The sequence below is a fragment of the Emydura macquarii genome, unplaced genomic scaffold (assembly GCF_026122565.2).
Source record: "Emydura macquarii macquarii isolate MOO-44397 ecotype Brisbane River unplaced genomic scaffold, CSIRO-AGI_Emac_v2 contig_691, whole genome shotgun sequence".
Classification (NCBI taxonomy): Eukaryota; Metazoa; Chordata; order Testudines; family Chelidae; genus Emydura; species Emydura macquarii.
In genome coordinates, this window is record NW_027130828.1 from 5,974,530 (window position 1) to 5,999,912 (window position 25,383).

Sequence of the window (25,383 nt, forward strand, 5' to 3'; positions counted from 1 at the left end):
AACAAATAAAATACAGGGACAAAGAAAAAGACAAAGCAAAAACCTGATGCTATCAGAAATTAGTGAAGAGGTGCTGCATCTAAAAAGCCAATTCAGGCATAAAACATGGTGATAGGAATCACCTGTCTCAAGGGAAAAAATGTGTGGTATGATCATTACTTTTAAAATTGTGATCTTTTATTATAGGTTATTCGTGGAACAGTCACAAGATTTTTCTGCAGTAAAGGCAGAAGGGGAATTTTAGACAAAATTATTGAAAGGAATTTTCGGGGAGGAGGGAAGTCAATTAAGTGACTTTGTGCAATACAATATTTTCACCTCACAAGATAGGAGTTATGTCACAAATTATATTTATAATTTATTAATTTTTCAAAATACAACAAATATACCAAAATTCCAGATTCATCAGAATACACAAAGTAAGTAAACAGGGTTAAGATAAAGGGAGGAGAGGAGAAAAAACACACCTATCTTCAGGTCTATATTAATCATAGACCTCTAAAAAGTCAGCCCAAATTGCTTTGAATTTTTCAGGCATTCCCCTTCTGCGGAAGGCCAGCCATTCATTAGTTGCGAGGTCAGCCATATCACTGATCCAGGCATCAATGTTTCGTGGGGATCGACTTTTCCATTTTTGCAGGATTAATTTTTTAGTGACCAATGCCACAAATTAAATTAATCTGAAAGTCTGTCTACACTACAAATCCATCACATAATTGGTAGTGTACACTCAGTGAGGTGGCAGAATAGGTCAAGAGAGGTGCAACTAGTGTAGCCATGAGTGAGAAGCTTTTAAAGACAGCATTCACTCTTGCAGAAGTGAATTTGATCTGATATGATTTTGTCAATCTGACTACTTTGGGAGAGATTTTCAAAGGCACAAAGGGCAGCTAAGGCACCCAATTCCCATTTGTGTCTTTTGAAAAATCTCAGCCTACCATTGCGAATCAGGACTATGAGTTAAGTCAATGACTGCACACTGATTTTTAATAGAATAAATCTGTTATTTTGGTTAGGGTTCTGACTAAAACAGAATAATTTAGTTTTTCCTCAATCTTAGCAGGTTAGATGTGGAACTTTATAAAAGGATTCAAAACATTTAGACAGAAGGGATAGTCAAGCTGTTTTATTGTACAACCTGTCAGGAAAATTTATCAACCCAAACAAAAATCTACTTTCCTGTTTTCTATTATGATAAAAAGACTAAATGTCATTAATCTCTTTTTAAAAATTTACAGTGAGTGGGCAAGAAAAATTTTACAAGGCTGTGAGACCGAAGAGCTTTGAAATACTATAATCTGTAATAGTGATGATGTGCACTGAGAACAGTGCTATCATGAAAAAGCAACCCCATTTACTCATCTCACCACAAATTCTCACTATGTTTTTGGAGGTTGAGATGTGCAGAAGATTATTGCAGTTGTTGTACTGCTCCTTAAATCCATAACTTCCTCCATTCCCTTTTGGAGACTATCCATACATACAATATATTATTCCAGGAGAAGGAGGTTCCAAAACATAATTACTGAAAATATAGCTGATGGAAACTGGTGGAACATTCATGATTTCTCGTGGCCAATCAGTTCTCTCAAAGCCTGTAGACTTCTTATCTACATGTCATTGCTCCAGCAACATCTTGTGATGAATGAAAAAAAGTCATACATATCACTCACGTAATATTGATTATAAATTAGGTACCCCCGAAAAGGGTAACTGGCTGCTTATTGATTGACAGTAGTAATTTCAATTCATCCTCTTATTTCAACCTTCCTTGAAGTTGCAGTGTTTTGCCACATTCCCTCCCACAACTCTAAGCTATTTTACTAGTTAATTGGATAGAGCTTATCACCACTACAGTGAAAGTCATCATTGGAAAAGAACTATGGGCATTTACATCTGACTCACATCCTCTCTCCCATCTGAAAACAAAAATCTGTGTCTCAGTAGGCAACATGCACTGGTATGTTTTCAAAAGCAAATCCCAGGAGGTACATGCAGAAATGCCATTTGTTAACAGGATTGGAGAATTTACTTCTTACACACAGTTTTGTAAATGTTACTCTTAATCTTTTATGACAGGCTGTAACCTGCATTGCTTTCTCAGTGGACAGATGGAAAATAGATAATATCAATACTGATTCTATTATTGAGCCCCCTCTAATTGGAGTAAGACTGTAAAGAGAGCCTACAAAATGGTATGAGGAAGTTAGGGGCTTAAGCATCAGTAAAGAGATGATTGCAATCATATCAATGTCATTTTATACATGGCAGTATGCTCCCTCACCTCTAAAAGCAAACAATCTGCAATTCATATTTTGGATTATGTGTTTAGTAGCATGTATTGGATTATGTGTTTCATAGAATGTATAATTTAAATCGTAGAATGTTTTGTCAATATTGACAGATTCCTTTCATACCATCTAGCTCCCATACTGTGAGCTACACAATAAATTTAATTATGCATAATCAGATTTTAATAATCAGAACACAAACCTTTACACAGTTTTATAATTACATACCTAGAAGGAGGTCTATCAGAGCATTGACTAGCTCTGGAACTCGGACGCTCACGCTCACCATATCGATAACCTCCAGGCTCCACATAGGCAGCACTGCTTCTATCATAGTGCTGGTAGCGGGGATCATATTGTCCATAGACATCCTCCTCAAGAAGAAAGGTTATATATTACCAACTAGTAAGTTAAACTGTTTGAAAATCTGACAAGGAATTAAAAAAACACACATTTTGCTATGGCTAACACCTTTTTTCCTCTCCCCACCACCTTAAAAAATTGAAATTAGGACCCACAAAAGATGCTGTACTGACAGCCCTGGATACTGAAGTGTATTATCTACATTACCCACAAAGGGTACAGATGGCCACACTGTTGCCTGGCAATGTGCCTTAAAACCCACTTTAAAAATATTACTGAAGCTGTCAATCGTCCCACCTAGGGCATTTTTATGATTTGGACATCTGTCCCACTAGGATAAGGTTGAAACCACCATCTTTTTCCACACAGGCCAAAACGGTGATCAGATAGCAGTCCCTGTCATACTAGAAGTTAACAGTATTAATATTCATTTCCTATCTTAAATCTGTTTATAATTTGAACTCCAAGAACCCAATTGCCCATCATTTTAGTTTTATCTTTATAGGTCTGGGTTTTCACGTTCCCAGGTGTGAATTTATTTTTCTATGAATTTTGATTGTTTTCTGACATCAGATACATATCATGTTTGTCATCTTTAAAGCTGCCAGTTAGTAACGAAAATGTCACCAAAAAATCCTTCCAAAGGCTTTCCCATCACCTACCGTTTTGTTTAAGTTCTTGCATTGTTACTGACTTTGTGATTTCTCTCTATAATGAAATATAAAGTGAATCTTTCAAGATAAATGCTGTATTCTATGTTGATCATTTTACTTAACACTTCATTATGATTCAAAGACAAAAAGTTACTAACTACATCGACACAATTATGGGGCAAGAGAAAAAAGTTTCTACTCTACCTGGTAATAAAGATGAGCTGCTGTTCTAGGATCCACGGGAGGATAAGGCTGTGGATATGGAGTCTGATAAGCATCATAAGGAGGTCTATAATAGTAGTAAGGGCTTTGTTGTGGCCCAAAGGTATCCTGAGGAGTCTGAGAAGGTGGTGGATGTTGCTGTTCTTGCTGCATGGTTGGCACGGCTGGCTGACTCGTGTTAACAGAGGCTGATGAAGTTGGAGCATTCAATGACTGACCAGAAAATGGTTGTTTATCAGGACTTGTTTGATCATAGCTTGTTGGTGGCTGTGTTGTACTACCCTCTGGGGGACCTGCTGGATGATACCTATTAACTGGCATCTGATTCTCTTGTCGCTGTGGTGCTTGGGTAGATTTAATTCCTGAAGCTGTCTGATAATTTGAAGGAGCCAAGGACTGCCCAGAAGATATCGTTTGCAGCATTTGAGCAGTTTGCTTTTGTTGCTGAGAAAGCAATGCTCCCTGTGTGGTTCTGTCTGACAGAGCCTGATGCTGCACATCTTTTGTTACCTGTTGATAGAAATGTTGTTTGTCATGTGTCTCTGGCCCCAGCTGGCCAGCATGATTGATTGGTTGTTGAGGAAATACTGGACCATAAGAAAGTAATGGATTATGCATTTGTACAGGATTATTTGTACTGCTTTTCTCCATTGTCCGTGTTACTGTAAAATCAAGTGCTCCAGAAGTTTCTTCATGGCAATTTGAGTCATTTGTAGAATTATTATTAGGCACCATGGTATTCACTGGTGGGACTAACACCACACTTGCATTTCCACGGGGGAGATTTATCCCAGGAGAAACAGCTGAGTTAGACCCAGGTTTACTAGCAAATTCAGGCAGAACACCTTCTGAATTAGCATTCTTTTGACCTTCTGGAGCCAAATTAACTGGAGTTTGAGATGGAGGTTGCATCAACAAATTTGTGGACTGACTTGAGGTGATTTCAGAAGGATTAATAGGGCTTTGTAATAAATTAGAATGTGACAGATTAGAAGATGGAGGTGTATTAACTGAAGAGCCAACCTGCATCACAGATAACGGCAGATTATCCCCAGAGAGGATTCCACCAGCATGTGGAGTTTGCAGTCCTGTTACAGGTTTACCTTCAACTCCAGAATCTTTCAGTGAAAGATTATTTTCATTCCGGGTTAGCTGATTAGATAAAGAAATAGAAAAATTAATTGGCTGAGCCAAATTATAGCTCTGATTAGGTTGGGCAATCAAGATAGGCTGATTTTGCAGAGACTCCGTGGGCGGAGAAGACAACAAACTTGCATAACCTGAACTTGCCTGAGACTGAAGTGCCTCCTCTTCTCCCATTTTGGGAGGATTCTCAAGGTTTTCAGAAGATACATTTCCATGCTGGGATGGCTGCACAAGAACACACTCTGGTTTATTTGGCTGCTGACTGGACAGCCCTTCTTCAGGTGGTTGAATAATTTCCACTGTCTGCTTGGCAGGTACATACACTGCAGGAGCAGCAGGAGCTAGAAGAACATTGCCCCCAAAGTTAGGTAACTCATTGTGAGCCCAGAGAGTTGTAGCTGGACTCTCACACTTCTTAGTTGCTCCTTGCACTCTTGTTGAGGATCTTTTCTCAGACACTGATGGTATGTTTTCCACAACAGGGCCACCAACAGACTGCAACACGTTTCCAGGTTCACCAGTGACAGTCAGAGGCAATGGATGTACTTGAGGCATGAAAATAGTTTCCAGGTTATCTGGAGGCTGTTCAAGATTACCTGGTGAGGCAGCTGGCATAGCTGTACTTTTTTTTGTATTCTTTTGGTTTGGGTGATTTTCTCTTAGTTCAACCACCATCTTCGCTTGGTCAACCTCTGCAGGTTTTACTCCTACCCCATGAGACCTTACTGGTTCAAAAGAACTATTTGCACTTGTCTGAAATATTCCTGTAGGTTTGGGGGGACTTGGAGTTGGAAGATGGGACAGATTACTATGGTAATTCTTGCTGACATTTGACTCACTTGAATCTCCTCCCATAGGAGAGGAGTCAATCTGCTTAAAGAAACTGGCAGGGGACTCATCATCAGGCTTCCCACTTTCTTGCTGAATAAATGTACCAACAAGCTCTTGAGGTCTTGTTGAACTAGAAACACTCCTGTGGCTTACGTTACTGTAGTTTGAGGATACACTATCAGATCGGACAGGATGAGGCAATGAGTCGGGTGCCTCTAGATTTGGTCCTCCTTCTGCATGGCTTACAGTGGTATTTTTTGGAAGCAATTGCCCGGGTAGTGATCCATATCTGTACAGTTCAGAACCTACACTTGGGGACGAGTGATTAATATTCTGTGGTTCACTTGGCAGAACTTCTTGATTCTGAATGCATTCCAGGTTCTCAACATTTTCATAATGTGACCCAACATTCCCATGGACTTTGCTAACATTTGCTTTGTCATCACTAATATACATAGAGCTTTTACTGGTCTGTGTGTCATGTTGGCCACTTATAGTTTTAGAAAAATATTGGACATCCATTCTCTTTTGCACTGCCTCATTAGCTGAGCCCGTTCTAACCAGTGCTTGAGAGAGAACACTGGTTGCAGCCTGCTGAGGATGCAGTGGTTGATGATACATATGTCCTGAATTTAGCTGACAAGCATCAAAGTTATCTTTACCAGCCTGATCATTTTTTTCTAATGAAAGTATTTCTTCATTTTCTGCCTCATCCCCTTTGAAAAACATGGAGATAGTTCCTGAATCTGCATTTGTGGATGTATGTCCACTTGGCGTTTCAGACACATTTTGAGATTGTTTTTTTGGGTTATTTTCCTGAGTGATGGGATTAACAAAAACAGAGTCTGGTAAAAGAGGCTGTGGGTAAAACTGTTCCTGGTAAGATTGACTTGGCCAAGAATCAGTCATTCCCGTATTCTGTCTAAACATATTTTCAGGTTGAAAGCTGTTCACATGGTGGTTGGCACCTGGGAAGTTGCTTATCTCATTCTTTTCACCACCAATGGGCAAAGGTTCTTGCCTGGTACTTTGTGGAATATGTTGATGTACAGGACCCTGATGCAGATTTGCTTGGGGAGGAGGATGGGAAGTAACAGCAGAAGAGTGAGAAATGCTATAAACTGCATTCCGAGAAGGTGGTTCAGTGTAGGGCAAGTAGTTCCGAACTTGAGACTGCAGGTTGCCTTGAATGGGTCTCCACTGAGATGAGGTTTGTTGAAGAGGTGGAGGGAGGAATGGTGCAATTGTAGGTACTGAACTAGTGCCGCTTGGATCTCTGTTAATATCTTGCCTGCCTAGGGGCCTGTTTGCCACATGCACCAGATGTCCACTGAGAGAATTTTCATGTGCTTCTCCTGTACTATAAAGCGACTGTGCTGAAGAGTTATGGGGTCCATGTTCTGCATTTGGATGCATTTCTGCAGTGCTATTTATAATATGCACTGGTGATGAAGGAGTCACCACATTAGAAAATGCATTTGAATTTTTTCCCAGTTGAGATACAGGTGTTGGTAAAGATGTAGGTAGTCGATAAGAATTATCCCCTGCATATGAATGAGAAGTATGCATAACAGCTGGATGAGGAAACACTGGTGGAGCAAGACCTGGCATAACCAGTGGATTACCTTTGGACGGATTACCTAACAGGGAACTCTGTGGAGTTTGCCTGCCAAATGCAAAAGGGTCTGTCACAGGTTGCACCGGGGCAGTTGCTGCTGAGACCGGTGCATTTGCCCGTCTGCTAAACAGGATGTTTCGCGAATACGTGTTCTGAGCAATTCCTGCAGGAGGTGGGCCACTAGCCCGTGCTGGAACTGTCTGTGGAGGTGGCTGCATGACGAACTTCTCGCAAGGTCAAATGCTGCTTGGAGAACCACCAATGAATGCTGTAAACAGGTTTTCCTTTTTCCACACTGCAAAGGAGAACATAAGACAAATTAGTTTCACATCCCATAATAAGTAAACTCAGCATTTTAAAAAACCTCATTCCATGTTTGTTTTTAAAAGAAATAATTTACAGGAAGTGATTTGCTGAAGACACTGGATCCCCCAAAATAAAATGTGTGTCAGTTTTTCCAGAAGGTATATTTATTTCACCCATTAGTTTATGACTATACTGGACTTGTAATAGTATGTATACACAAAGTTTCATCTAACACTGTTTGACCAGTCAATGCTAATAAAGCCAAGCCATTTTAAAAACAAACGATTAAAAAAAACCCAGAGAGAATGGCTTTAAGTACAGTCTGGATCCATGTAATGTTTAAACTGGCTTTTACAATATACATTTATGCTGAGCTCTTTTGTAAACTCTCACAGTAACAGTTCCAATAGCGGTAGCACTAGGACAGTGACATTTACACCATCATGTTGTCTTGATTTGCTTTAAACAGGATTACACAATAATATAGTGGCAAAAACATCAGCAACTGAGCTATGCTAACACTCCCACCACCACCAATAGCACCAGTTAGTTGTAGTTTACTAGTGGAAGATATTAAGAAATGTTCAGTGAAGAAATCTGTCAGCTTCTCAAACTTTCTTAGAATGCGTTTTAGCTTGAGCTGCATTTAAACATAGGAAGACCTGTATGAATGGAACCTTAGACATAGATCAAAGAAAAAGCATATTATTTTCAAAAAGAAATCCATATAAAAGAAAACGAGACTGGGGAGGGAGGGGAGGGAAACATTACCTGAAGCAGTGTATTTTAAACTCAAAATACAATCTAACTTCTCCTATTCAGTTTATCAAAATACATATGCTCTCTGGTTGATTTTAACAGGACTGTTCTGGAAGCATTCTCTCTCAATTTTAACTCACTGATACCAGTTATAAGAGTTCAGTGGGTTGCGCAATAGCAGTTGTTATAAGTTAGTTAAGACCTTGTATTTTTCCATTTATAATACTGTACCACTAAAAAAAAAAATCTTAAAATAAAACAAGCCATGGCGATTTACATGAAGTCTGCGGCATTACGACTAGTCCAGTACTATTCAGTGGGACTTTTGGCATAATATAATAGCTCTGTTTAATAGAAATATGCTATTAAGATAGTTCACATCATGGAAAGCAAAGTATCCACAGCAGTTGCGTCATCTGTTGGATACATTTTCGTTTATGCTTAATAATAAAAGGCAACCAAGAGTTGTGCAGTGTTTTAGCAATATGACTCCCAAAGTCAGTGAAAATTACATGACTAAAGCCTATTTAAAACCACCTTTAAATTTCCAGTTAAGTGACTTGTGTCTTTTCATAGTGAGAGCTGTATGTTAGGAAACTACAACAGAAAGATGTCTGTGACTGGATCAGGAACTAAGCAGCTAGAGAGGGGGTTAAATGCAAAATATAATCTTGGCCAAAAGTCTCTGGCTGCATTCTATAAAGCTTTAAAACCAGTAAAAACTTCAAAAACACTAAGCATATAAGCCAATGAGCAGGACAGCCCCTCTGCCCATTTTCGGCGGCGGGGGTATAATTTCCCCAAGGTGACTTCTGATATAAGCCAATGAGCAGGACAGCCCTTATATAATTTCCCCAAGGTGACTTCTCCTGACTTCTGATCAATACAATCTCTCATTACTATTTATTATTTGTATTATGGTAGCTCGTAGGTCATAGTAATACAGCCCCTCTTTAAGAAGGATCATTGAGTGGGGGGTCAGCTATTAGGTTCCCCTCCATGGGGACCAGAAGGACAATGCACTCCATTGCAACGTTTTACTTTCTGCTTCATATCCAAAGAAAACAATCCTCTTTTGTTAAGATGGGGGAGAAGAGGCAGAAGTGAGTTAATGCTAAACTTTTGAATAGAAATATTGAACTTAGGTTTGTTAATTTCAAGCATAACTTCATATTTTCTTTAAAATTCTTTTTTAAAACAGTTGCATGCTTAATCCATGTCAGGGAATGTTCATTGCTACAAAACATCTAACAATTCAAAGAGTTTTCAAATGTTGTAATCATTTCTCTCTGCACTGATATCTGGGAGGTTTTCCAGCAAGGTATAATTACCGCCAACCAGGATGTTACCAGGAAACCCTGCCTAGTCAGCTGCTCCTGATTCCACATGCTTAGAAAATGAACATACTTCTAAGAATATGTTTCAGACAGCCTATTATATTTATTTTTCCACAGTTAAGTTTTCAGGTTTTTACACTAAAAATTAAAAATTTTGTTTTCATTGTACTAGTTGTTCTCATGCAACGCATGGGAAAGTGGAAACCAGAAATGTAAGGCAACAGTTAAAGTGGAAACCATAATTTCTTATGAACAAAATGTGTGCATTTCCAGTTTATAAATTCTTTACTTTACCTAAAACCCATTTGTTTTTGAAAATGTAGTTGGGTAGAGAAATCAGTTGTTATAGGTGTTGACTTCCACATTTTTAGATGGACTTTGTTCCTGACAGTGCTTTATCAAATACTAGGATTTTACTGTTTCGTGTGTATCTTCAGTGTTCTTGTAACAACTGATAATTAGCAAATTCAAAATTAGTAGAGAGTCGTACTTTTCGTTAATTACTTGCTGTTTTTTATGATCCTCAGGAATAAAGAAAGAATTCTAACCACAGACTTACTTTAGAGGCCCAAGCTAGTAGAAAGCATCCTTTACTGGATCAAAATTAATAAACAGATCTCTCACAGCAAGCAGAGAAAGTGTGTAAGAGATTAAACACAAAATATGTGCATGTTATTAAAATGATGCAGGCAGATAGTTTAAACCCACAATATCAATTTGGAAAAAATATTTTTTCCAAAACTTTATTAACAGAAGGTTTTTTTGTTTTAAATAAATGAGAATTAATCAGCGTTCTTATCAATGATGTTCAAGGCACTAAGACCTCCACGTAGTTGAGTCATTTACAGTCCTCAACAATGTGACAGTTTGTGGCTGCCCACATCAACATAATGGACTGTCTCTAAACGGCCACCAAAATTTCACTGCAGCACAGAAATCCCATGTCCCGTCCAAAAGTGGCTCAGGAGGTTCCATTGTTTCACAGTAAATCAAACCCAGATTGACGTAGAGTGGGGTCTGAGACAAGATAATTATTTGTCACTTCCACTGTGCACCATGAAGCTCCCCACGCATCCTCTACCGTAAATCTCTCACCTGGTAAGTGTATCAATAGCGCTGTGAGGAAAGACAACTATTTGGTGAGTTAAACAAGTCTTTAATAAACATAGATGTGGCACATCACACAGTTTCATAACAAGCTCTGCTATGCTTTCTTCTCTGTGAACGCTGGGCAGAGCAATACTGCAGAGAACAGGTAACCAATAAATGAGAATGATGGCTATATCTACATAATAATCTCAAAGATAATCCAGCTAGGGTGTTCTTAACTAGGGTAGAAACTCTTGCATCTCAGAAAGTTTACTAATTGATAATGCACAATGGCCTGCTAAATGTTAGTCACCTAGTGACTACAGAAAATCTACAATTGCATAAAAATGGCAGCCCCAGAAAAGATGACCAAAAACACTTTACAAATATTAGGTTTTGATTACACAGGAAGTTTTACCAGTTATATCAATGTAGCTCTCCAAGTATAGCTACACTGGTGCAACCCCATGTGGACAATTACTCCAGTGTAAGAGTAGCTCTTTTTGGTTTATCTTAAACCTCTTCCCCAAGTAACATAAGATAAAACAAAAAAAACCCCACTCTTAGGCCTGGTCTACACTTGTTTTGCTAACATAGCTATGTCAGTTTAGGTGTATGAGGGGGGGAAAAATCACACACCCCCAAACAACATACTATGCTGGCAAAAACCGTAACATCATTGTTGTTATAAACTGCAACTAAGTCCTTATCTCAATATAACTTATTTTATTCAGGGAACTTGTGCAAGTTTAACTGGCCAAAGCATTTTTTTACTCCTCCACTAGGAGAGTTTGTCAGTGTCCATTTGGGGTTATACCGCTACAATTATGTCAGTTTAAACTCACGCCTTTGGTTATACTGAAAAAGCTTTCCCAGGTAGATAACACCTACATGGAAAATGAACAGTCTACAAAAAAAAAAAAAAAAAAGTAATTAGAACATCCCAAAAAGATATAGCCAAAATCTGAGAAATTGGACTTAACTCTAAAAGTCAAAGTAATATCCAAAAGATGTGCTAAAACATTTCAGAACAGTCAACCCAAGGGCCCAATGAAGTCAGTGTGATTGCTCAAAGTAATATCTGATAGCATGTTTGCAGAATCGATTGCTCAGTGTGAAAAATAATTCCACTGAATGCTCATGTGACTGTCTTTCCTGAGGCCAACTAATAAAAACTCAGAATGCAATGCAATTTAAAGAACTAGACTGTAGCTTTTTTTTTTTTTTTTTTGGTTGCCTCTTAGCAATATGCTTTATGAAGAGACATACTTAGTGTTCTTACTTAATTCAATTATGTCCTGAGGGTTCTGACACCACCACCACATCTAACTTTCAGTATTATCCACAGAGGATAAAACATTTGTCTGAATTTGTCTACTTTCTGACTAGATATTAGACTTAATACTATATCAAATTCTGCATTAACTAATGCTATTACATAGCCCTAAGTCAGTTTATTCAAAAAAGTATAGCATAAGCAGTGTTTCAGAAAGATCAACTCCTGTGTGAGACATGCATTATTCACTAGGAGTTCTCTACTTAAGCATGCAGAATAGCTCACGTAAGAATTTTTTTCCAATCTCACAAATTTCTTGCGATTCACATTAAGCTATTTATATTCGAATGATCCTCCATTTTTATAACTAATTGTGTGTTAAGCATGGTATCTTAGTGGAAACCTGTATTTATGCAATGGATCAGGATTTGTACCCAAATAAGAAACCACTGCAATCCATTTAATAGTATCTACAAGACTTCATTAAATTTGATCTAACAGGTTTACTTGAGGGGGCCAGTTACCCCTAAAACAGACTAGCTAAATATAACAATTTATCAAAACCAAAACGGTGTCAGTTTTTACAGCTTTCTTAATTCTTTGAAAAGGATTTTAATAGAGCAAATGACATGCCCTGCTATAATCTGGAAAATTCCCTTTGTTTATGTTAAGATTTGCAGTGGCTCTTAAACATCAACTACTAAAGTGGAATGTAACAAATGTTAGCATAAAGCAGTAAACAGTGAGGGAAGAGCCTTTACTTTCTCCAAAGAGCTTTTCCATATTGTATGCCTCCTTCTTAACATCCTTTATGTACCCACGTATAATGACACTACAATACATACAAAACAAGGTAGTTAAATTAGTTAACTATTACAAGAGTTTGTCAACATCATTGCAGGAATCTGTAAACAGTGCAAATACAGCTAGGTAAATCTGTAATCAGTATTCTAATTGAAGATCTTGGGACATAAATATTTTATGCATAATTAACTCAGTGAGCAAAACAGTCCCAATTAAGCAATTTTAACTATCAAAACAAGATCCAGAGGCAACTGTAGTTTTGGCCGAGATGACAGGAATCCAAAATTTTCTTACTCTCTCTCTGCTTATGTCCAATGCATAGCAAAGTAGGAGATAAGCGTTTGTGAACTGAATTAATAGCATCAAAGAAGATCCTGCAAAAGGACACCAGTACATATACTGTAGCTTTAAGTGAATCCTATTCTGCAAGGTAGTTTTCTTCCAACATTAGAAGCATAATAACTGAACACGTTTTTAAATACAATTGTATGATTTATTCGTCTCCCATACCTTTTATATGTTACTTGTCATCTTATGCCATGATCCTGCCATCAGATCTGCATGGGCAAACCCTTACGTTTGTACAGCTCCAATTACAGGATCTGGGCCTCAAACCATAAACTGCTCAGAACAGGCACTTCATCTTTCTGCATGCATGGATGACATTTAACCTGCTGTGGACACGATCATACTGCAACAATAGTAATGCTAAAAATTTCCTACCAGCTTCCACATACATGCCTAATAGTGCTCTGGTGCCCCTGGAATCAAGAACATAGAGCTGAACAGCTCTCAGACAACAGCAACATAAACCTTTCCATTAATTTGGAAAGGAAATTACTGGTTAATTAGGGTCAGTGGTTCCCAACTTTTTCAGGCAACTGTACCAACTTATCAGCTTCATACTCAGCCATCATCAGCTGGTACTCACAGTCTCTCCTATTCAAATAGGCACAATCCTATGAAGCTGCAACAGTTTGAAAAAGGCAGAATCAGGTTCTGAAGGGAGCACTTTAAATACTTTGTTGAAAATAAACAAAGAGACATATTTACACTAAGAGACATACATTCAAAATAGCCTTAAGTCACCACATCTATCCAGGAGAAGACCTGCAACTCATACACACTCTAATCTACTGTGGAGCTTAGGTTGTCTCAACACAATTGAATAGCTGGAGGGGCAGAAGCCTCAACTGCCTTCTTTGCAAATTCATCTGACAGTATAAACCCATCATTTACAACATCTGAGCATCACAATATAATGAAATGTCACATCAGGGACCCAAATCCCATTTCAGGATTTCCAAAAAATCCCCTTTCTACAGCTGCTTCTGTTGCTTACAGGACACAAAGGCATTCTGAGAATAATCAGAATCGTCCAGGGCGGGAACACTAGGTACCATGTTTTGGGAACCAATATGAATGCATAGGAAAAGCTGGGGTAATCCTAGGCAGCCGATCCCTAAAGTATCCAGTAATGGATCTTCCATCCCTAATGACTATACATCGTACTTATATTTCACTCATTACTTAATAAGCACCTTGCAATCTTTAATTTATTTACCTTCACAATACCCCTATTTTATAGGGGAATGCCAAGATCTCTATTTTACATATATAGAACTGAGGCACTGATAGATTAAGTGACTTGCCCACAGTCTCCCAAGTCCTAAGATAGGATGGTCCAGTGGACAGGGTGCTTTCTCTCCATGTGAAAAGCTGCCCACACATTTTAGCCCCACAGCCCAACAAACCTTTAGCCATATTCCCCAGGCTACATCCCCACAGCCACCCCCAGCTACCTAACCAAATTACTTACCAGACTTCTCCGATACAACACCTGCACCTCTTAATGCCCCAGGCCTCCACCAGCCAGGCTGCACCCAAAGACACCCAGCTTCCCCACTTCATGGCTTCAAAACCCACTGACCAAAGCTGCTTCCCTTCTCAAACACCCCCTAAACCACTCCCCTTCCCAGATTCTACTCCACAACACCCTCCCTGTCACCCCGCAAAAGTTCTCCCTCGCCCCACAGCTTCTCCTTCCCCACTCCCTGTCACCTCCTTCCCCCCCCCCACAGCTTCTCCTTCCCCACTCCCTGTCACCTCCCCCCCAGCTTCCCGTCGCGCCCCCAGCTTCCCCCTCCTCGTCGCCCCACCAGCTTCCCCTTCCCCCCAGCTTCCCGTCGCCCCCCCCAGCTTCCCCCTCCCCGTCGCCCCCCCAGCTTCCCCCTCCCCACTCCCTGTCACCCACCCCCACAGCTTCTCCCTCCTTGTCACCGCCCTCAAAGCTCCCTACTGCCTGTCACCCCACCACCACTCCGTCACCCCCCTAGGCTTCCCCAGCCGGTGCCTACCCGAGCCCCCCCTCAGTCTACCCCCTGGCTGGCCCCCAGCGCGCTCCCCTCACCTGGCGCAGCCCGGCTCGGCCCCCAGGGGGTGCACGCAGCAGGCCAGGCCGCTTCAGCAACAGGCGCCTCCCCCCCGCACAGAAGCCGCAACACCAACAATATCCACCATCTTGGAACATCCGGCTCCAATGGCCACTGCCGCCGACGTGTCACGCTCCACACGCGATGACGTAGGCGCGTACGCTTCGACGCCACACACACGTTTTGTTTCTTTCCGCTCTCCATTGAGGTGCTTAAAGGGTCTGTCGGATGGGGGAGGGGGGGAATAAACTCGTCGGCGGACAGAAGATGTAACCATCCCTTTAAGGGTTCGGCTCTCACCGGCGGGAGTTCGCCGAAGACCGCCAAGGTTTTTGCACATGCGCAGTGAGGCTCGGCGGGAAGGCACGCTAAAATCGGGCTTCTGGAGACGTCAGGGACGCAGGTTCGAGCCCCACCTAGGGAGGCTGGAGTAGCCCTGAGCGGCAGATTCCAAGTGCTCAGCCTCTGTTATTCCAAGCTGGGCCTGTCCCTCATGCCAGCCCTGCCCTAGCGACACTCTGACCCCAAGGGCCAGCGCCCCGCCGCGCTGCGCCTGGCTGCCCACGCCTGTTATTAAACACAGCCCCTGGTTACTGGGAGCACGGCCGGCCCCGGCCCGGCCCGGCGGGGATGAAGATGCCTGGCTGTGACACGGACCGGCGGGAGGACGTGTCTGACAGCCAGGCAGTTCTGACCGAAGGGGAAGGGTGTGCGGGACTCGAGCCCTGCTCTGACTGCAGAGCTGGGGCCGGCCAATCTGCCCCCCGCCTCGCTCAGCAGCCGCGCCCAGCACACCCGGGGAGCGCTGCCCAAGGGACGCAGCGTGACAGGGCCCGGCCGCCCTCTGATTGGCCAAGCACGCTACTGAACCCTGGAGGGTGCCCCAAAAAGTTGTCGGGGCAACCCCAGAGATTTCTGACCTGTTGTGACTCCAGACCGCACCCAGGCTCCTGATAGCTAGTCTCTGCCCCCCTGCCCCACTCTGGCCCTGACTCTTGCTTCCTGATTCCAGGCCGGCACTACCGCTGATCTCCAACCCTCGCCAGACTCTGCCCCCGACTCTTGCTTATTGAACCTGGCTCTAGTGATTCCTCTGCCCTCTGCTCACTGACGATCCTCCTGGACTTATGGATCCCAGCCCAGCTGTGACTGCAGGGCCAGGCTGCCTACATCCTGGTCCCTTACATAAGCACATTCTTGAAAACTCCAGATAGAGAATGAAGACACTCCTCTCTGCTGTGTGAAGTTTCCATTATCTTCCTTTCCATCCTTTTCGTCTTCCTTGAAGTTGGAGTGTCTGACTGGCAGGGCTCTGCCCCTGCAGATTCACCCGGAAATCTCCATTTAGAAAAGGCAACTAGAATAATCAGGTGGTTTCCTGCCGGGAGCTTTCTCAGTGTTCTTGGTAACCGCAGAGCAATAAACTATTCTTACATTTTCTTAGTACAAAGCACCATAGAGTCACATCACAATGAACAATAAACACAACACACGAGAGTCATTGGCTAACAATCTTCCTCCCTGTTTCACAGTCTTCACGCAGCCTTGAGACGCACGCCATACCACAAACTGTTCTGAAAAGTAAGGAAATCCAGGTTCAGAAATCTTAAGGCCTACTCAGGACCTGTGCCAGTTCCTATGTTATTATTAATTCTTACTGTATTAAGGTAGCATCTAGGAGCCCCTGTCATTGACCCCATTGTGCTAGGTCTTGTACAAACACAGAACAAAAAGATAGTCTGCTCCAAAGAGCTTACGGCCTTGGTAGTCATGGGGTTGTAGCGTTGCAGTCACGGGAAATAAGGCAATAAGCTGTTAGTTTAGTAAATTATGGAGAGATGGACGAGAGCCAAAATCCTGGATCTGAATTTTGATTGCGACTTTAAGAGTGGGCAGGTGTCCATGTCCCAAAACCCACTGTCACGACAGATAAACTCATTGGCCATTTCAGCAAGCAAGTCAAGGACTGAATGGACCAGAAAGTCTCTTTTGAGGCCAGGTCTACACTATAAACTTACATTGGTATAAGGATGTCGTTCAGGGGTGTGAAAAATCCACACTGTGAGTGACGCAATTATACCAACCTAATCCCTGATGATGGGAGAGCTTCTCCCATCAACATAGCTACTGCCTCTCATGGAGGTGGATTAATTAAGCTTCTGGGAGAAGCTTGTCTTCACTATAGTGCTACAGTGTTGCAGCTGCACCAGCATTTTAAGTGTAGACTAGCTCTTAGATCCGCCTTTACTGAAGAGGTGAACTTGCAAAGAAGAACCACTAGGGTGAGGCAGATCATTTGCTTGTGGAATGTCTGTCCTGTGAACTTAGCATCCACCTAAAACAGAAATGTGGTCCTATCAACCTTTTCCATTTCCTTCATTATGCAGCATACTCTTCCAGCAAGGCGGATGCTGGAGAACGTGGTTTTCAGCTGAGTCAAGTACCTACTCTAAGGAACATAGAAGGGGGAAAGATTACTCTAATTTTTTGATTTTCCAGCCTCATGCTGCATCATTATTCTAAAGTGTAACGAGCAATACTAGTAAGAAGTTTACCCTACAGAGTCAACAACATCCCCAGCACATTATCTGGTTTCTCACGGCAAAGATTCTGGAAGTTCTGTGTTAAGTATGCCTAGAAAGATTTGCTGAGTTACAACAAAAGATCACAGAATGGTTCACTGAATTGCAATAGGGCTGTAATAGCACTGGGTTATTAGGAACTGAAACTGAGCCTATCAAAAAACTATTCTGTCTGAGCAGCAGTTGAATACACCAGGATATTTATCTTACTGCCTTTAGCAGCTACAAATTAAGGTCCTGATCTTGCTGTCATTTACGCATATGCTTAATTTAACAAGGATGCTTAAAGTTAAGCATATGCATATTTGAAGGATTGTGGTTAAAGAGTCCATGGATTGTAATTTTACAGATGAGATAGGTACAGAGCTCTGGCCATGTTGCAGTATGAAACCATGCTTCCCTCTTTTTAAAGAACTAGGAGAGAACTACTCCAGAAAAACGTGTATTTTGTGCTTCTCAAGAAGCTGCTAACACCCTACCGTAAACTGGGCTAGAGTTCTGGGTCTGTGCTCTATCTATGGTTTTGAGGCTGTAGTTTTCATGGAGACAACGCTTTTAAAGAGGAAGTCATTCTTCAAAAGTAAGAATGATTGGTCTTCTTTACAACAGTTTGTGTTACAACAGTTTGTGTACAGGTGTTTCCACCATGCCTGCATTGTCGTATTCTGTGTTGAACAAAAAGCCTCTGAGACAAAAATACAAGTGACCTAAACAAACATCTTAATCAAGGGTCATTATCAGTGCAAGAGCTGTTTCCTGCACACTTGATCATTAAAGCAGAGTAATATCCTCAAAGCCCAGTCCAAGCAGGGCAGGCAGCACTTTGATGATGGTGTGGGAACAAGAGGCAGTGCTGTGGTTTTTATAAGTGCCTTTCATCTCTTTCTTTTGTGAGGACATTCTTATGAACCAGCTTGTCAAATGCCATTTACCTACACAGCCCTGAAGCGAGGATGGTGCTTCTCCTGGGAGTATTCTGTGAGGACATCTGAGTTTGATTAGCCTAGTTGGGCCTACCTGGGTCTTTTATTATTGATGCTATTTACAGAATTTAAACACTATCAGGTGCTTATCTTTGCTCGTCCTGCTGTTAAGCGATTGATTGCAGTATAATATCACACTGGTACTCTGATTGCCTTTCATTCTGTAGCCTTTACAATCTGCATGCAGCACCGCTGAAGTGCAGCCAGCCATGGGGTCAGGGTAGCAAATCAGAAATAAAACGTGCCAGCAAAGTAAGGGCAAAGGATTCTTTCCTTGTGCACTGGACAAACTGCAGATGTGTGGAAGGTAAGAACAGAACATTTGCAAACCCTCTTTTCACTCTGTTCTGTGCAATTACCATTACGCTCTTCGGGGTGCAATGCAGTTGTATGCACCTTTCATTATTAAGTGCTGACAATACACTCAGCCCTAACCCACAGGCAAAAATGAAGATGGTTCCTGCTTCAAAGAGCTCACTGTTGAAAAGACTTTTACCTTTCAATCTGAGTTCAACAGGGAGGCAATGGATCTGGGGAGAGCTTACGCTCCAGCTATCAGCAGCCTATCCGCCCAGCCAACTCGGACACTCTAAGCTTTTTCTTGTTAGCCTTCCTCGTTCAAAACTCACTGAGCCAAATTAATCCCTGGTGCAGTGCCTGTGGGGTTATGCCTGGGGTGAAATGGGCCCGCTTTGTTCCTTCTAAGGGGACAGTCAGAACTGCTGGGGCACAAGTCAGAGATCAGCACCCAAGCAACTGTGCTGGCAACTTTCTCAGCAAGCACAGACAGCCTTCAGAAAGCTGTACAGAGCAGCAATTTCCAAATGCCCCATCTAATTGAGCAGGAATAATGAACAAACAAAAGCCAACACAACTAGCCACCAGCATAAAAATAAGTAGCTCAGATACACTGGTTTCTTATTAGCAAAAGATGTGCTTACACTCGGAGCGGCTCAGTGCTCTTCTGTTCTAAACAGGTCCTTATAAATCCTCTCCTCACTATCGTATAGTATAGACGGTCTCCACCACTTTCCACCTGGACTCTTCAAGCCACGTGCAGGTTCTTGCCAGGACCCACCTAAATCCCACCATGCCTTTGCAGGCACGCAGGATGGTAGTGGTGTGGTCCCGGCAAGAAAACACAGGTGATTTTGGGGCACTGGGTGTAGAGAAGGGGGAAATGTTGGTGTTGGAGATGGTGAGTCCTGGGTGTAGGGTGGGTTCTGATGCTAGGGTGCTCCTAGGTGAAGGATTGATGGCGGGAGTGTTTCTCTCCCCTTGTCTCCACAATGCTCAGCAGTCCTTAACGAACATGTAGAGCTTGGTCCAGTGTCCAGGAGCAGTGCTTTCTTCAGCGTTTGGGGAGGGGAGAAGAGGGAGTGGGGGAAGAGCTGCCCTGGAATTGATTAAGCTATGAGAAGGCTGAACCAAGGGGGAGTGGAGACAATCGCAGGGAGGAGCAAGTGAGATGGTCTTTCCCTCCCTGCCTGGGCTCCTACTGGGTCTTGGAACTATGGGATTATGGTAATTATCTGCTGCTATAATAAGGTTGCCAATTTTGGTTGGATGTATTCCTGGAGGTTTCAACACATGACATAATCTTGAATTAAAGAGTAATCTTTAATTCCTGGAGAAGCCAGGACAATCCTGGATCGATAGCAGCCCTATATCCAGTGGGGTGTGATCTAGAGGGCATCCCCTTGTAACTTCCACCAGGTCACACCCCACTGGTTGAACAAGATTTGGGAGGCACGGTGGACAATCTGCTGAACGTGAGCTCCCAGTATGATGCTATGGCCAAAAGAGCGAATGGCATCCGATGGGACTCCCTTTATTGGCTTCAACAAAAATTGGACTGGGCCTTAGATGAGCAAACAATATATTAAGAAGGTGCCAGTGTTTCATTTGGAGATGCAGGATTTTCACACAGCCTTCAGATCCGATGAGGTGTCAGCCCAGGCAGCCTGGGGAGTTTGTCAACAATTCTACCGACACATGTCAAAAAAAATCACGTTCGAGATTTAGTAAAATCTAGATGCCCATGAGCATCATTTATTGCAAATCAGTTAACCAAAAAATACATCATTTTTGCAAACTACAACTTTGCAGGTAGATAACTTTATTACAGAAGATTTTTTCGTAAACTACATTCTAGTTTATAAAACATAGGAAGACTCAACACCATGTGATGTTTAAATCACTCGTATTAGGGATGTCACAATAACAATGCTCCGTAAGTGTTTACTAAGAGATGAGCACACAAGGGACTGCAGCAAGCCTTGTGCCTTTGAGAAATGTAAATCATATTTGGCGTTATAACTAAAAGGGACGAGGAATCTTTCCCTTTTCTTAGGTTTCCTTGATTGACTGCATTTTAGTTGAGTGAATGACCAGTACACGGATGCGTGCATAGTGTTTGCTTTCCTTTTGCAGTCAATGGCTGAGCAATATTCTGACACCTCTAATCAGCATGATATACTTAAGACTTGTTCATTTAGATTTTTGAAACAAAATCCACCTTTTAAAAAACTTATTTACAAACATTAGATCTGCCATAGGCTTATACTGTATTTTACATTTTCCCTCCACCTCCACAAAAGAGTGTGCATCAACATAAACCCAGTGCATCACTCCAAACTAGCAAGAATAAAACGTCAACATTTAAAAACATGGGCTCAGCAGCCCAGTTTGTCTGTGTCTCCTAATTTAACTTTTTGCGCTCCAGGTGAGATAGGTCAGGACTACATCCAAACCTAGCACCACCTTAAATTGCAAACCCAAAAATTCAGCATTTCAAAAAGAGCTTGAATGTTAGAGATGGATAGTACACTGTGGTCAAGCACTGTAAGGCTCTGTTAACTTCCATTCAAGTTGGTTTACAGTACTTGACAAATGCCTCTTTAAAATAGGACATGTCATCCTTAAAAGAAGGATGTGATTCTAAAAGTCCAAATCCTGGCATTTTTATTGTTTAAATTGTTGTTCAGTGAATTGCAGAAAACCCCAATAAAGACATTCATGGTAAAAGGAACTTTCCTTTGCTGCACAGACTCCATAGGTATGGATTTTCAATAGATTTGGCAAATGTTCTGTTTCTCTAGGCAGCAACAATGTTATGTAGATTTTTTTTTAGCTTAGAACCTATCACAGGTCTGTAATCCTGATTTTTTGATAATAGACATCATTTAAATATATATAGAAAAAGAAAACAAGAATTTCTATGTATTAAGATAAATGTACAGCTATATAATACTGAAACTTTAAACAAAGATTCATGACTGGTACCATAAAATGTCCTCTCAGATAACACCCAAGAAAACATTTTAAAGTACATTTCAAAAATCAATTCATACTTAATTTACAATTTTTTCAAGGGGTGACATCTGTAGTTAATTCCTCCCCTTTCCCCTCCCACTCTTTCTGGGATTGAAAGAAAAAAAAATCAATAAATAAATGGCATTTCAGAATCACGAATCTTTGCTTATAACTTTACAAAAAACAAACAACCCCTGCCCCAGCAAATCAACATATTAAAAAACACCCACAGAAAACAAGAAAGAATTTTCTATAAAAGATCTAATAGTTTTTAATTACTTGTAGCACAACTGAAGTGTCTCATTTTGAGTTCTTAACAATAGAACATATAAATAAAAAGGCAGTGTTTTCATGTAAAATAAAAAGTAGATAAATAAATACTAAAAAAAGATTAAACATTGTCTTATTTTGTATAAAAAACATATAAAAAAGAATCCTTCAGTCAAAGCACCCAGTGTCCTTAGAAGATGTTTTTAAAAGATGATCTTAAGTCCTACTGTGTGTCAATGTCTCTGAAACACCTTCTTTACTTAAAGGCTTCTGGGATGTGTCCCATTTGTGACTGCATACTCGTGGGAGGGCTGGATATCCCCTCTGACCAATCAGATATGTTGGAATGAGGTGACGAGCTTGACCATTGGTCTGGCGACTCAGGGGAAGGTGTTAAGAAAGGGTGGTCTGGCACCTGAAGCTGGTGATTGGGCGTATTGTCCAAGGGGGAGGAGTAACTGTGTTGAGAGGGCGGAGTTAAAAACTGGGTGGTGGTCATGGGCTGGCTGAGGGAGGAGGGCAGAGACGTCGATAGGATCTGGGTCTCTTGAGGCAAAATGGTGTGCATGGTCATGGCACTGCTGCTCACCTGCTGCATGTCTGACTGGCTTAGCTCGTTACTGAGGAAATTTTGGCCAATGTGACCGTTGGTGTTTGAGCTGGCATTGTGCTGCTGCTGCTGCACATTTTGCTGTTGCAGCTGCTGCTGTAAATTCTGCTGCTGTTGGATCTGTTGCAACTGCTGGGCCTGCATCAGATGGGGCTGGGAGGCCAGCCGGGTATTAGGCATGGCCTGGTAGCTCATCATCTGCGACAAGGTAGTGGTGGGCATGCCATTGTGCAGGGAGGTCATCATGCCATGTTGAAGGGCTTGGGCTTGCTGGTGAGCCCCGGGCTGGATGTTGCTTCTCATCGGGTTATACTGGTTCTGGACCATCCCGTTCTGCAGCCTTGTTAGCCAGTCGCATTGCCCAGTCAGGCTGGCAGCGCCGCCCACACTGAAATTCATGGGTGCGCTGCTCATGACTGTGCTGGGGCTGGATACAGGCAGGTGAGAGAGACGCGGGGGCACTGAATCGAAGGCCATCCTGCTGGAACTGCCCATTGCCATATCCTGCTTTCCTGCCATGCTGAGATGGTTGATACTCATGTGGGCATCAGGCATGCCTGGCAGGTGATTCAGAGGCATGGAAGGGGACTGCTGAAATGGAGAGGTCATCAGTGGAGGTGAAGCAACATCTGACAGATATCCATGGGGTGACTCCAGGGAGTCGACTGGAGACAGCACGCTAGAGCTGTCTAGAGGGCAACCTTTCCCATCCTGTGATTTTTTTCTCCTGGCTTTGATGTCTTTGGCATCTTTGCTATTGCAGCTCAGGCCCTTGGTACTTGGCTTCCTAGCTTTCTTCCCCTGGACAGCGGGTTTCAAGTTGCCAATGTAACTGTTGGGAGAGCAGAGCGGAGGAGACAGGGTGGCTGCCCCAAGCGGACCATTATGCAGCGGTGGGCTCCGTACCAGGTTGTACTCGTCCAGCAGTCGCACAATGTCATGGTGCATGCGCTCCTGTGCGATGTCCCGCGGGAGCCGGTCCATGTGGTCTGTTATGTCACGATTCGCAAAGTGATCCAGGAGCACTTTGGCAGTTTCGTAGCTCCCTTCTCTGGCTGCAAGGAACAATGGTGTCTCCTCCTAGAAACACAGTGGAGACAGTTGGTTTTAAAACCTCAAAGCTTCAGGTTTCCCTGGCTGACACAACCCGGTTTTTATTTTAGATGAGAAGACATCACTATTAATTAGGAAGCTAAGTGGCTGCACGAATAATTGCTAGGGTCATAAATTCATGGAGGTCAACCCTATGCCAAGGTAGGGGGCAGAGTCACAGTTCCCTGCACAGCTTCTCTCTTCTGGCACAAGTGTGCAGATAAAAGGCTGTAGATTGGCTGCTGGGGTGACAGAGTGGGGACAATACTCATGGGAAAGTTGGACTCCAACTAGTCACGGAACTGGGTTGAACACTAGGCTGGGGGAGTTTTCTGTGACCCTTTTTTGGTGAGGCCAATGGAAAGACGTTGCTGAATGCCTCTGTGTTGAATTCTGTGAGTCATCTCATCCATATCCAGTATGAAACCACTAACCACATGCAACCTTAACCTAAAAGACGCAGTGAGGTGAGCAAACTAACACTTGTTATTTCCTCCTGCTCCAACAGTGCACAGGTCACTAACACCGCATACGGGACCAACACTTGGGCTCCAAATTCAAGCCAACGCTCATCAGCTTCAATTGGAGTAAAAATTAGGTAAGAACCTCACCATCTGGAAGCCAAGGTTACATTTTAGGCAAAATATGATCCTTGGATTTACTTGTACAAGGAAAATAATGGCCTGGCATGTGCCAGCCCTGTAGATCCATACCTTATTGTTCTGCATGTCTTTATTGGCACCATTCTTCAGCAGCACCATAGCCGCTTCTACATTATTCACAGCAGCTGCCCAATGCAGTGCTGACTTGCCTAGGGAAGAAGGCGGTGAAATATAGCATGCATTAGTCAGCAGTTGGAGTCATAACAAATATTCCCTGCCCTCAGCCCCTCAGACAGTGCTGCATGTTTCAGAAGGCTGCAAGTACCTAGGTCATCCACTGCATTGACATCTGCATGGCAGTTGATCAGATCCTCCAACATGCCTTCCACGGCCAAGCGAGCTGCCAAGATCAGCGGTGTGGTCCCATCGTGCATGCGGGCATCCAGATCGGTTGCTCTGTTCCTAATCAGGATCTGCCCAGAAAGAGATGAAAGCACGGGGGAAACCAAACATTAGGAGAAAGCAGCTGATACTGCAGCGAGGTGTCTGCATAATAAAAGCTACCAGCCCTCTTGCTGGGAGCCACTACAGAGAGATCAAGGCCTAGAAGATGCTGTGAAGGCTCAACTCCCCCTCTTGTCCCTAGAGTTGGTCCATCCAGTTCAGGAGTGGCTCACAGTAGCAGGACAGCGCTGGGGAAGCTTGCACTGCCACCGGGCGGCGCCTGTTCTGTGACTACAGAGACTGCTTCCGTCACCAAGGCTTGTATCATCATACCTTTCCACAGCACTAAATATTGGGC

At 42.5% G+C, this 25,383-nt stretch overlaps 3 protein-coding genes across 3 annotated transcripts in view; all 3 read right to left on the reverse strand.

The window, feature by feature from the left end:
• SEC16A (SEC16 homolog A, endoplasmic reticulum export factor) overlaps positions 1-2,674 on the reverse strand; it is a gene marked incomplete at its 5' end in the record, with an annotated part of 32,117 nt that extends 29,443 nt beyond the window's left edge. Inside the window, one exon of the mRNA XM_067542191.1 lies at positions 2,520-2,674. Coding sequence (XP_067398292.1) covers positions 2,520-2,674 — 155 coding nt within the window. The remainder of the gene's footprint in view (positions 1-2,519) is intronic.
• LOC137148794 (protein transport protein Sec16A-like) lies at positions 2,617-16,425 on the reverse strand. Its single transcript, XM_067541826.1, has 2 exons — positions 15,106-16,425; positions 2,617-7,419 (listed from the first exon to the last, which is right to left on the reverse strand). Exon 2 carries the CDS (start codon positions 7,340-7,342, stop codon positions 3,503-3,505), a length of 3,840 nt encoding a protein of 1,279 aa, XP_067397927.1. The 5' UTR covers positions 7,343-7,419; positions 15,106-16,425; the 3' UTR covers positions 2,617-3,502.
• Positions 16,426-20,718: 4,293 nt separating this feature from the next.
• The window catches only part of NOTCH1 (notch receptor 1), a 77,749-nt gene continuing 73,084 nt past the window's right edge, over positions 20,719-25,383 (reverse strand). The window contains exons 32-34 of the mRNA XM_067541825.1: positions 24,907-25,054; positions 24,693-24,790; positions 20,719-23,967 (exon numbers count right to left, since the gene is read on the reverse strand). Coding sequence (XP_067397926.1) covers positions 22,534-23,967; positions 24,693-24,790; positions 24,907-25,054 — 1,680 coding nt within the window. The 3' untranslated portion in view covers positions 20,719-22,533. The remainder of the gene's footprint in view (positions 23,968-24,692; positions 24,791-24,906; positions 25,055-25,383) is intronic.

Bases quoted from the DNA above. Each gene is read 5' to 3' on its own strand.
- LOC137148794 (XM_067541826.1), bottom strand. From the start codon at position 7,342: ATGCAGCCACCTCCACAGACAGTTCCAGCACGGGCTAGTGGCCCACCT.